Below are 10,862 nucleotides of genomic sequence, written 5' to 3'. Positions count from 1 at the left end.
CAATCAGCACTTGGAAGCTTTTCCTTGGTTTATCCCTTTATTGGCATGCAAGCTGCAGGAAGGGCTGTCCCGGCCAGGGGGATGCTCCCGTGGGGGAATCCCTTTATGGGGAATTCTCAGCAGGAGGAGGATTTAGGAACTGTTGGATTTAGAGATGGCATTGAGGCCAGGTTGGTCCCGCCTGGAATTAGGACCAACATGCCACTCCCACCACTCTGAAAGGGCAGATCCAACCCTGGCTGCTCCTCCAGGTCTTGTCTGTCCCTGCAGGGCTGATCCTCGGAGTCACAGTTCCCCCTACACCTGCCTCATTTATTCTTGGTCATAGCAATGCCTTGAGGAGGCTGAGCTGGAATAGAGACCAGACAGAGCTAAAGAATAAAGCAGGGAGTAAATAAATAATATAAAAATAGAGATAAAAAATAAGGGGGATAAAATAGGGATTTAAAAAGGGAATAAATTTGGAGGCCTCGGTGGATCCACCTTGGGCAGCACAAAAGCCCAGCCAGGGCTACACCCCAGGTGAACCGAAAATGGTCACAAAATGCACAAATGGTCACAGGGTCTGTCACTTTTATTAATTCTGCTCAATTTGCATCTTGCAGTTCATTGTCCAATTCCAGCTTTACCCCATGCAGTCCCATCCTTCTTGTTTTTCTCTCTTTAGCCCACGTTGTTTGTGCTCTTGGGCTGAGATTTGGATCATTTGTCCTTGGTCCCCAGCTGGAGCAGGAATTGTTTTGTCTCCCTGTTCTGTGCACAGAGCTCTCCATCCCCTAATGTGAACCCAGACCCACACACTAAAGCAGCACAGAACCTGAAAAATATAAAAGCCAAACCTGAGGCATCAATAGTAATGAGAAAATTCCTGTGACAGAGCTGAGGGCAAGTCTCACATGCCCAAAATCCGGGGCTGGATCACTCTTGTGCTTGGGCACAAAGAATTTCCACCAGCTGGGCTGAAAATCCCAGGGATTTGGGATTCCAGGGATGTGGGGGGTAAATCCCACTCCCACCATCCTACATCACATCCTCCTCTACAGCCAGCTCAGTTCTTACACAGTGCAAGAAGACAATTAATTTCTGACCCAAATCACCTGGATCTCCCCCTCCACATCCCTGCTCCTGCTGGGGATGGAATCTCTAGGCCCCACCAGTGGTGGAGCCTTAATTTACCAACAAATAAAGCCAGCAGCCCCTTGTCCCTCAGTGCTGCAGAAATGAAGACACAGCAGGGACCTGGATCTCTCTCCTGGCTTCTTGATGAGCAATTCCACTTGGGTCTGTCTGCAAGTAGAGGGTGTTGTTCCATCAAAGGGGGATTACTTTTATCTGGCCACACCATTGTTTTCCAGCTGTTCAGTAACTGAGGTATCTCAAAGCTTGCTTTCATTTCAATCTCACTTATAGTTTCCATATTCTCAAACTCTTTTGCCAGACAATCATATTTATAAGGTTTTCCTGTTTCATCTTCCTCAGCATTCCAGAATCCCCTACTTGTTGTAGCCCCACTAAAAGAGCCAACCTTGGCTTCCACCCCTCAGCCCAGCAGCAATCACAGCTCCCAGGGGCCCTCAGCAGAGCTGTGATGGACAAACCATCCTTGGCCACCACAAAGCAGCTCCTCCTGCCTCCTGCCATTCCATCAGAAATACACACACAGCCACCACCTCAGAACCACCAGCTCTTTATTTGTGCCAAAAGCCTTGGTTGGGGCTGGGTGTGCACAAACCCCAGCAGCTCTCCCATCGTGGTGGATCTAAACAGCCTTGGCCAGCCCAACGCGGTTGTTGGCCCGGTCAAAGATGCTGTAGTACACCCTGATGAAGACATCTCCCAAGATCCAGAGGTCCCCAGAAGTGTCCTGGAAGCTGCTCATGCAAGATTCTTCACTGTGCTGCGTTTGAGCACGAGAAGGAAATTGGGGAAATGTGGGAAATCTCTTCCTGCATTGCTCTGGAGGCCCTTGGCCATTCATCTCCCAGGGGAATGAGAGAAGCCAAGGTGACCAGACCAGAAGCCAAGGTGATCTATCCAGTAAGAAATCAGAAGGACCAGACCAAGGTCCTTCTGATCTCTCACTGGAGAGAACAGAAGGACCTTGAGAGGGGCTCCTGCAGCCAGGAGCTGCTGCTCCCCACTTACCTGCTCGGTGTAGGCCAGGGCTGACACAGGGTACTGGACCCCATCGATGACAAAGATGACATCGGGCATGGCAGGGATGGAGCTGCAGTTCACACTGTGCTGCAGGGAGCAGAGGGAAGGGCTCTCAGCAGGGAAACATGTTCAGAGGGTGAGGAGTGAGGGGAGACCTCACTGGGGCCTCCAACCTCCTCCTGAGGGGCAGCAGAGGGACAGATCCAACGTCTGTGACAGGGACAGGACTCAAGGAAGGGCTGGGGCTGGGCCAGGGCAGGGTCAGGCTGGAGATCAGGAGAAGGTTCTTCCCTCAGAGGATGCTGGCACTGCCCAGGCTTCCCAGGGAATGGGCACAGCCCTGAGGCTGCCAGAGCTCCAGGAGTGTTTGGGCAGCACTGCCAGGGATGCCCAGGGTGGGATTTTGGGGTGTCTGTGCAGGGCAGGGGTTGGACTGGATGGTCCTGGTGGGTCCCTTCAGCCCAGGTCATCCTGTGATTCTCTGCCCCAGCCCAGGACATCCTGTGATTCTCTGTCCCACTGACAAAAACCAGAGAGCCCCAGGGTGTCCCTGCCAGGGTTGCCATGAGCACAGGGCAATTTCCCCACACGGTTTCCCCAGCCCTTGGCTGGGCTCTGCTGTGCCAGCTGCCTCCAGGTCCAGCAGGGTGATCTCTCACCTCTCCATACTCGCCCAGCTTGGCCCCAGCTGCGCTCTGGATGCTCCTGATGCCCGAGGGGGGCCCAGCCACAAGGGAAGTGCCCGTGTCGATGATGGCCTGGCAGCCACCGGCACATGCGACCTCCTGGCTGCCCACAATGATGCTGTGGGGAGAGACCAAGCAGGGGCTCTGAGATAACCAACAGGGTTGTGAAATAACCAACGGGGCCGTGAAATAACCAACAGGGCCGTGAAATAACCAACGGGGCTGTGAAATAACCAACGGGGCTGTGAAATAACCAGCAGGGCGGTGAAATAACCAACGGGGCTGTGAGATAACCAACAGGGCTGTGAAATAACCAACGGGGCTGTGAAATAACCAATGGGGCTGTGAGATAACCAACAGGGCTGTGAGATAACCAATGGGGCTGTGAAATAACCAATGGGGCTGTGAAATAACCAACAGGGCTGTGAAATAACCAAAGGGTCTGTGAAATAATCAATGGAGCTGTGAAATAACCAACAGGGCTGTGAAATAACCAATGGGCCTCAGGGATGGTTTCTAACTTCTTTTATAAGAGTTAAAGCTGGGTAACCCCAAGTGCTGCCTGTGAGCCTGTTCCTGTGTGGAGTTGCAAAGCCACCATTGCAGATGTGGGCACTGAACACATCCCAGCAGCTGGGACCCACTCCAGCCCAACAAAAGAGGGTTCTCACCCATTATTTTGCTCTCCTCATCACCAGGCATTCCCTAAAACACAAGACAGGAACTAGGCTGTGCCCCAGGCACAAAGCATCCTCATTTTGGGCGTCAATTACCAAAGTACTGTGGAATTTGTCCCCTTATCCCCCTGCACCCCTCAGCCCTGGGGTGGGGATGTCAGTGGAAGCCTCTGGTGCTGATGGGCCCAATGTCTCTTTAGAAGCAATGCTTTGAGGTGACCAGAGAGCAACAGAGCTGGTTTGTCACCTGTCCATGGAGATCTGCCAGTAGCCCTGGTAAGAGACAGGGATCCAGTGGATGGGGCCAGTGAAATAGGACTCATCGATGCCCCCGAAGATGACCACGCTCCCTGCTGCCTCCCTGGATGGCGCAGGATAAAAAAACAAGGGAGATTTTCCTTGTGGTTCAGTGCAGGGCCATGTGTCCCACTGTCCCCACCTCCTCACACAGCACAGCAGCAGGGCCAGGGCCTTTGGTACCAGGAGCCATGTGCTGGGAATTGCTTCCCAGTGAGCCATGAGCCCTCTGGGGAGGCCGGAAACAGGCGCCTCCTCCAGCCAGGTCTCTTGAGCTCTTGGACGTTATTTCACACTCAAGATAGCTCAGCTACTTTAGAAGGCATAAAATCAGCAGCATGGCTTCTGTTGCAGTGTTGGAAACAAAAAGGTTTTAATAAAAGGCAAAATAACAAACTTTTTAAAGAGAAAAACTGATCCAAGTGCAAGAGGCCCTCCTGCCCCTGGTAAAACACCTCACAACAGCAATTAGTTTCTTTGTTCTCTTCTTTTTCTAGTAAATTGCCTAAGCAATTTGGCTCCTGTCCAATTAACCATCCTTAAGTTTGAAGTGAAGTCTCCCAAAACTATGAGATGCCTTTTCCACCAAATGGAAAAGAGAAACTTCTGAGCTTATTTCCTTTTTAAAGAGACAAAAAATAGTTTTGTCACTCCATCAACAGGAAGCACATTCCTACAGCCCCCAGCACTTACAGATGGTGACACAGACACAACATCTGATGGCAGCAGTGACAAGGGAGGAGACAGAGCCACCAGCACACGTGCATGAGGTGCATCCCTGTTGAAGATTGCAATGCAAGGTGTTTTCAATTACCGTCTTTTGTCAAGTGGGCAGTTTGCCTTATCTCTCTCTTTGAGTGACCACATTCACACCTCCCTCGGGAAAAGACATCTGCTGATAACAGCTATTGAATGTCACTGCATGGCTGATAAGAACTACACCATCCCATTGGGAGATGGGAGCCCAGAGGGAGGAGTCAAGCATTCCTACCCGGATATAATCTGGAGATTCTGGAACACCAGCACGGCTTCTCCACTGGATTGCCCAGAGGAACAGCAGCTGCCTCTTCTTCCACTGCATCTTCAGAGGCAGAGACTGCACCTTTCTACAGGATCCCTGCTCCAGCAGAACCAGCCCTGACACTGCAGGAGGGCTGAGCCACAATTCCAATGGGACTGCTGCCAACAGCCTGACTCACAGGCTGTCAGGTTGGGTTCTGACTCTGTCAGTGTTGTTCTAGTGTACTGCATTGTTTATTTTATCCTTTTTTTTCCTTTCCCTATTAAAGAACTGTTATTTCCTGCTCCCATATTTTTTACCTGAGAGCTCCCTAATTTAAAATTTCTATAAAATTTATAGCAATTCAGAGGGGTGAGGAGGGTTTACGTTCTCCATTTCAGGGGAGGCTCCTGCCTTCCTTAGCAGACTCCTGTCTTTCCAAACCAAGACAATCCCCTCTTCCTCAGCCCCCCAAGCCCACATGGCTCACCGGGACAGGTAGACAGAGAAGAGGTTCTCCTGCAGCAAACTCTGGTTCACCAGGTTATCAAAGACAGGGGTGATGCCATCAGCAGCCAGGTTTGGGTATCCCAAGCCCAGAATCCCATCAAATTGGACGTGGACAAAGAACTGGCCAGGCTCAGCGGTGCTCAAGCCAAAGAGCTGGTTGGTGTCCACCAGAGAGGCCACCTGGGGACAGGGAGGTGAGGCCTGGAGCAGGCACTGGGATTCTGGAGTTAATCTGGTTAATCACAGGATCCCCTGCTGTCGGTACTCAGTGAATCCCTCCGGGTGTCCAGAATCGCCAAGCACCAGCCCCAGTCACTCCAGTGGAACAGAAATAACCTCTTTTGTTAAATATACAAAAAAAAAACCCTTCTAAGGCTGAAATTCTCACTGAGGTTTGACAGAGGAGAGATGTACGAGGTACCTAGCTGGGAATTCTCTCCTTGTCACAGGGATGACAGCGAGGAGGCAGCTCAGGGATTCCTGTCTCAGCCTCCCTCCCTCGCAGCACCCCCAGCCCCAGCAGGAGCAGCCCCAGCACCTTCTGCATCTGAAAAGGCTCCTGCAGACACCACTGCAGGTGAGTGAGTAACACACAGACTCTGGGTCTCTTCAGCAGTCGGAGCTCAGTGCATCCCTCCGGGTGTCCAGAGCTGCCAGGACCCCGCTGGGGGGCTCAGAGACCCTGGCACACAGCCCAGAGCACCTGGGGATTTGATTTTGACACAGTATGGTAATGTAATTATTCTTATAGGCTGTATGTAAATGCTATAGGATTTGTATCTTGTACTAGATTGGTTAGTGAGAATCAAAATATTCAGCATAGGAGATTTATTGTATTGTAATGGGAACTTTGCTCTCCTACCCCCTCATCCTCTCTCCCCTCTCTTCTCTTTGGGGCCTGCTCCAGCAGTGGCTGCCAGCTCCCAGCAGGGCCCTGCACCCAGGCCCTTTGCAATGAACCAAAAGTTCCATGACCTGGCTGCAGAGATCTCCCCTCTCCATCCGTCCCAACCGTGCTACCCCTGACACTCCTACAACAGTGGGGATGGATGGAGACCAGAGATCTCTGCAGCCAGGTCATGGAACTTTTGGTTCATTGCAAAGGGCCTGGGTGCAGGGCCCTGCTGGGAGCTGCCAGCCACAGCTCAGAGCCGCACCAAAGAGGGAGAGAGAGGTAAAGAGAGAGAAGGCAAGAGTGTGGTAAAGAGGATGAGAGAGAACAAGGAAGAGTAAAAAGAGTGAAGTTCCCCTTACCATGAATCTTCTTCTGTGTTGAATATTCTAATTCTCACTAACCAATCTAGTCCAAGATACAAATCCTATAGCATTTACATACAGCCTATAAGAATCATTACATTACCATGCTGTGCTACATTTTAAATCCTAAAAACTCCTCTTTGAGCCCCTTCTGCCAAGCTGTAGGGTCTGCTCTGACCCTTGGGCCTGTCTGCAAGCAGAGGGTGTTGTTCCATCAGAAGGGGATCACCTTCAGCTGGCCATGCCATTGTTTTCCAGTTGTTCAGTAACTGAGGTATCTCAAAGCTGCCTTTCATTTCAATCTCAATTATAGTTTCCATATTCTCAAAATCTTTTGCCATGCAGTCATATTGATAAGGCTTTCCTGTTTCATCTTCCCCAACAGACTGTCCTGGCCCCTGTTGCTCCTACAGGTGGGATGTGGGATGTTCCCCATGGATGTTCCCCACAGATGTTCCCCAGCTGTGCCATGGGGACACTCACAGTGACAGTGTCTGAGCCCACGGTCCCCTCCATCTCTCCTGTGCCGTAGTGGATGGACAGACTCAGCCCTGTGCTCTTGTAGGTGGAGGATTGAGAGGGGTCAAACATCCGGTGGGTTTCTATAAGTGGAAAAACACAGAATTAAGCCTTCAAGCAAGGCCAAGCCGAAGGGAGGAGTTGGAGGAGGAGCCCTGAATTGCTGTACATTATCTTGCCTTCAGGAATAATTCAGCTGTGAGCATTGCCCCTCCTCCAGCAACCACAGGCATTCCCACCCACCTTGGGCAGATGGGGAAACTGAGGCACCAAGAAATCACATCACCTGAGGAGCCCTGAGCAGCCCCTACACCCCAAACATCCATCACTCACAGCTGCCACGGCCCAGCTGGGTGAATCTCCCTCCCCTGGCAATGTCACCCCAATTTTTGGGCTTGGTGGAGCCATTCCAAACCCAGAGCATGCAGATGGGCCCTACTCACGGCAGGCCAGGCTGGGGCAGGACATAGAGGGCACCCAGAGGTCGGAGGAGCCGGTGTCGAAGACCACACTGAAGTCCTGCGGGGGGGTGCCAATGGAGATGGTCCCGTAATATTCCACCTGCAGGCCAGAGATGGATTTGGAGGCATGAAACCAAACCTGGACCTTCCCCAGGCTTCGTCCCCTGCTTCATGGAGACCCCCTGTGTGACGGCATTCACAGGGGTCCGAGGATGAGGGAAGAGATGAGGATCTGACTCCATGTTTCAGCAGGCTTGATTTATTATTTTATGATATATATAACACTAAAACTATTCTAAAAGAATAGAAGAAAGGATTTCATCACCAGGCTAGCTAAGAATAGAATAAGAAGGAATGACAGCAAAGGTTTTGGCTCGGACAGAGAGTCCTAGCCAGCTGACTGTGATTGGCCATTAATTAGAAACAACCACATGAGACCAATCACAGATGCACCTGTTGCATCCCACAGCAGCAGATAACCATTGTTTACATTTTGTTCCTGAGGCCTCCCAGCTTCTCAGGAGGAAAAATCCTAAGGAAAGGATTTTCCATAAAAGATGTCTGCGACACCCCTGCTTCCAGCAGAGCTCCTGGGGAATATTCCTCCATTCAGAGCCACCAGCATGGGCAAGGAGGGGTGAAGGATGTGACCTGAAGGATTTGGGGTTGGACAGAGGGATGGATATCCCACAGGCCCTGCCAGGGCTGTGTTCCAGGGGATTGGAGCCCATACTCACGTCCAGGGTGTTGAGCAGGGGCTCAGTGGCCACCCCGGTTCCGTTGGGAAAAGCGTGCGGGAATTTGGTGCCGATGTCGTAGTGGTGATGCTGGAAGAACTGGTGCAGCAAATCCTTCTCCCTGAGGACATCTCTCAGCTTCTTCCCCCTCTCCAAGGGCAGCCTGGCACAAGCAACAAGGGAAATAGAAGAGGGAGATGGGATTTTGCTGCCTGCAGCTCCAGTGTTTGACACATCCAATGCCCTGATCCAACAGCAGGAGCACATGAAACTCCCCCAAAACTCTGAATCTGGGATTTCCTCTAAAATCCCAAAACAACCCTAGAAACCAGCCCCTCCCCAGGCACGCCCTCATTCTCTGCACCCCAGGAGCAGCTTTCTGCAGCCTCAGACCTCACCTCTGCTCCCCAGAGCCATGAAAAGCCTCCAAATTCCCATTTCCCCCTCCCTTTTCCCAGTGGCCCTGGCAGTGATGCTGCTGTGGCTCACCTGGTGACTCCCTGGCACAGGGCAGAGGCAGCACAGAGGAGCACGAGGAACCACATCCTGCCAGGACAGCCAGGGCCAGTTCCCTCTGGTTTATAAAGCCCATAAAGCCCCTGCCCACCCCCCGTGCCGTGCCAAGAGCAGCCAGGACCAGCAGGAGCTGCCCCCTCCCCTCCTTTGGGCACCCAGCCAAGGCAGGTGACAGCCAGGGCCTGAAGGACACAGCACACACGAGCCACACGTCACCTGGCAGGGGGGAACTGTCCCCTAATGCCACCCATGGTCCTCTCCTGGGACCCCATGCTCCCTTCTAGATCCCAAATCCAAACTCTCCATCCTTGAGGCCCCAAATCCTTCATCCCAACCAGGCACTGCCTGGCTGTGGGCATGGATCCAGAATTCCAGGACAATGCCTGTTGGAAGGGACTTTAAAGCTCATCCAGTCCCAAACCCTGCCATGGCAGGCACACCTTCACTGTCCCAGGTGCTCCAAGCCCCATCCAGCCTGGCCTTGGGCACTGCCAGGGATCCAGGGGCAGCCACAGCTGCTCTGGGCACCCTGTGCCAGGGCCTGCCCACCCTCACAGGCAACAATTCCTTCCAAATATCCCATCCAACCCTGCCCTCTGGCAGTGGGCGGCCATTCCCTCTGTCCTTTCCCTCTATCCCTTGTCCCCAGTCCCTCTCCAGCTCTCCTGGATCCCCTTTAGCTCTGGAAGGGGCTCTGAGCTCTCCCTGGAGCCTTCTCTGGATGTGGCACTGTGTGCCAGGGTTTAGTTGAGGTGTTGGAGTGTCACAGACATGTTTTATGAAAAATCCTTTCTTTAGGGTTTTTTCTCCTGAGGAGCTGAGAGGCCTCAGGAACAAAATGTAAGCAATGGTTATCTGCTGCTGTGGAATGCAACAGGTGCATCTGTGATTGGTCTCATGTGGTTGTTTCTAATTAATGGCCAATCACAGCCCAGCTGTCTCAGACACTTCGTCAGACACAAGCTTTTGTTATCATTCTTCTTCTTGCTTGCAAGCCTTCTGATGAAATCCTTTCTTCCATTCTTTTAGTATAGTTTTAATATAATATATGTCATAAAATAATAAATCAAGCCTTCTGAAACATGGAGTCAGATCCTCATCTCTTCCCTCATCCTGGGACCCCACTGAACACCACCACACTGGGGCATGGGTTGGATTAGATGATCTTTAAGGTCTCTTCCAACCTGGTCATTCTGTGAGTTCTGTGAGTTCTCCTCCCCAGGTGAGCACCCCCAGCTCTCCCAGCCTGGCTGCAGAGCAGAGAGCTCCAACCTGGGGATCATCCCTGTGGCCTCTTCTGGAATTGCTCCAGCATCTCCATGCCATGATGCTGCAAACCCCAGAGCTGGAGGCACCATTTGGGCTTTTCAATGGCACCTTTGGTCATTGCAAAGAGCAGAGGGACTCTGTGAGCAGGACACTCTTGTTTGTAGGCCATAGATCTCAGAGAGAGGCCGAGTAAGAATTTATGATAGAATTTGTTTTATTTTTAGGGTTGTGCTTTGTTTTAGGGGGGTTGGCAGTTCATCTAACCCCTGCCCTTATTACGGGGTGCTGGGGCTCGTTGTAGCAGCAGTTGCAGGGTGCAGTTGGCTGGTAAGTTTGGGGGTTTCCTTTGTGTCTTTGGTGCTTGTTATGGTTTATTTAGGGGGGATGTTGGTACTGTTTGTTTACTCGGTGTCATTGGTGGCGGATCCTTACCCAGAACCTGGGCCAGCTGGGGTGTTGTTGGTTATGGCCTTGGGATGGGGTTGGTTGTGGTGGTGGGGCTTGCTGTAGGGTGTGTGTTGGGGTTACTGGGGGACAAGGGGACGGTGAATAGTGGGGGTCTGTTGTTGGTCCGATCAGATTTCAGTGGAGTGGCCATGCTTTATTCAAACTCCGGTGTGCAGGACTCTCTTGTTTGTAGGACACCCCTGTGTGCAGGACATCCCGTGTTTGCAGGACTCTCCTGTGTGCAGGACACCCCTGTGTGCAGGACACCCCTGTTTGTAGGACACCCCTGTTTGCAGGACACCCCTGTGTGCAGGACACCCCTGTTTGTA

General features: G+C 52.0%; 1 protein-coding gene across 1 annotated transcript; it reads right to left on the bottom strand.

Annotated features, from left to right (window-relative positions):
* Positions 1 to 1,759: 1,759 nt before the first annotated feature.
* On the bottom strand, positions 1,760 to 8,846 carry LOC128946852 (embryonic pepsinogen-like). The gene is made up of 9 exons (XM_054290846.1): positions 8,791 to 8,846; positions 8,302 to 8,464; positions 7,547 to 7,664; positions 7,068 to 7,186; positions 5,308 to 5,507; positions 3,768 to 3,881; positions 2,817 to 2,961; positions 2,146 to 2,244; positions 1,760 to 1,897 (listed from the first exon to the last, which is right to left on the bottom strand). Exons 1-9 carry the CDS (start codon positions 8,844 to 8,846, stop codon positions 1,760 to 1,762), a joined length of 1,152 nt encoding a protein of 383 aa, XP_054146821.1.
* Positions 8,847 to 10,862: the final 2,016 nt, after the last annotated feature.

The sequence above is a fragment of the Melozone crissalis genome, unplaced genomic scaffold (assembly GCF_028551555.1).
Source record: "Melozone crissalis strain CALT ecotype California unplaced genomic scaffold, PUWL_Pcris_2 ptg000086l_1, whole genome shotgun sequence".
NCBI lineage: Eukaryota > Metazoa > Chordata > Aves > Passeriformes > Passerellidae > Melozone > Melozone crissalis.
The sequence above is the reverse complement of the archived record's forward strand: the minus strand, read 5'-3'. Positions and strand labels throughout refer to the sequence as shown.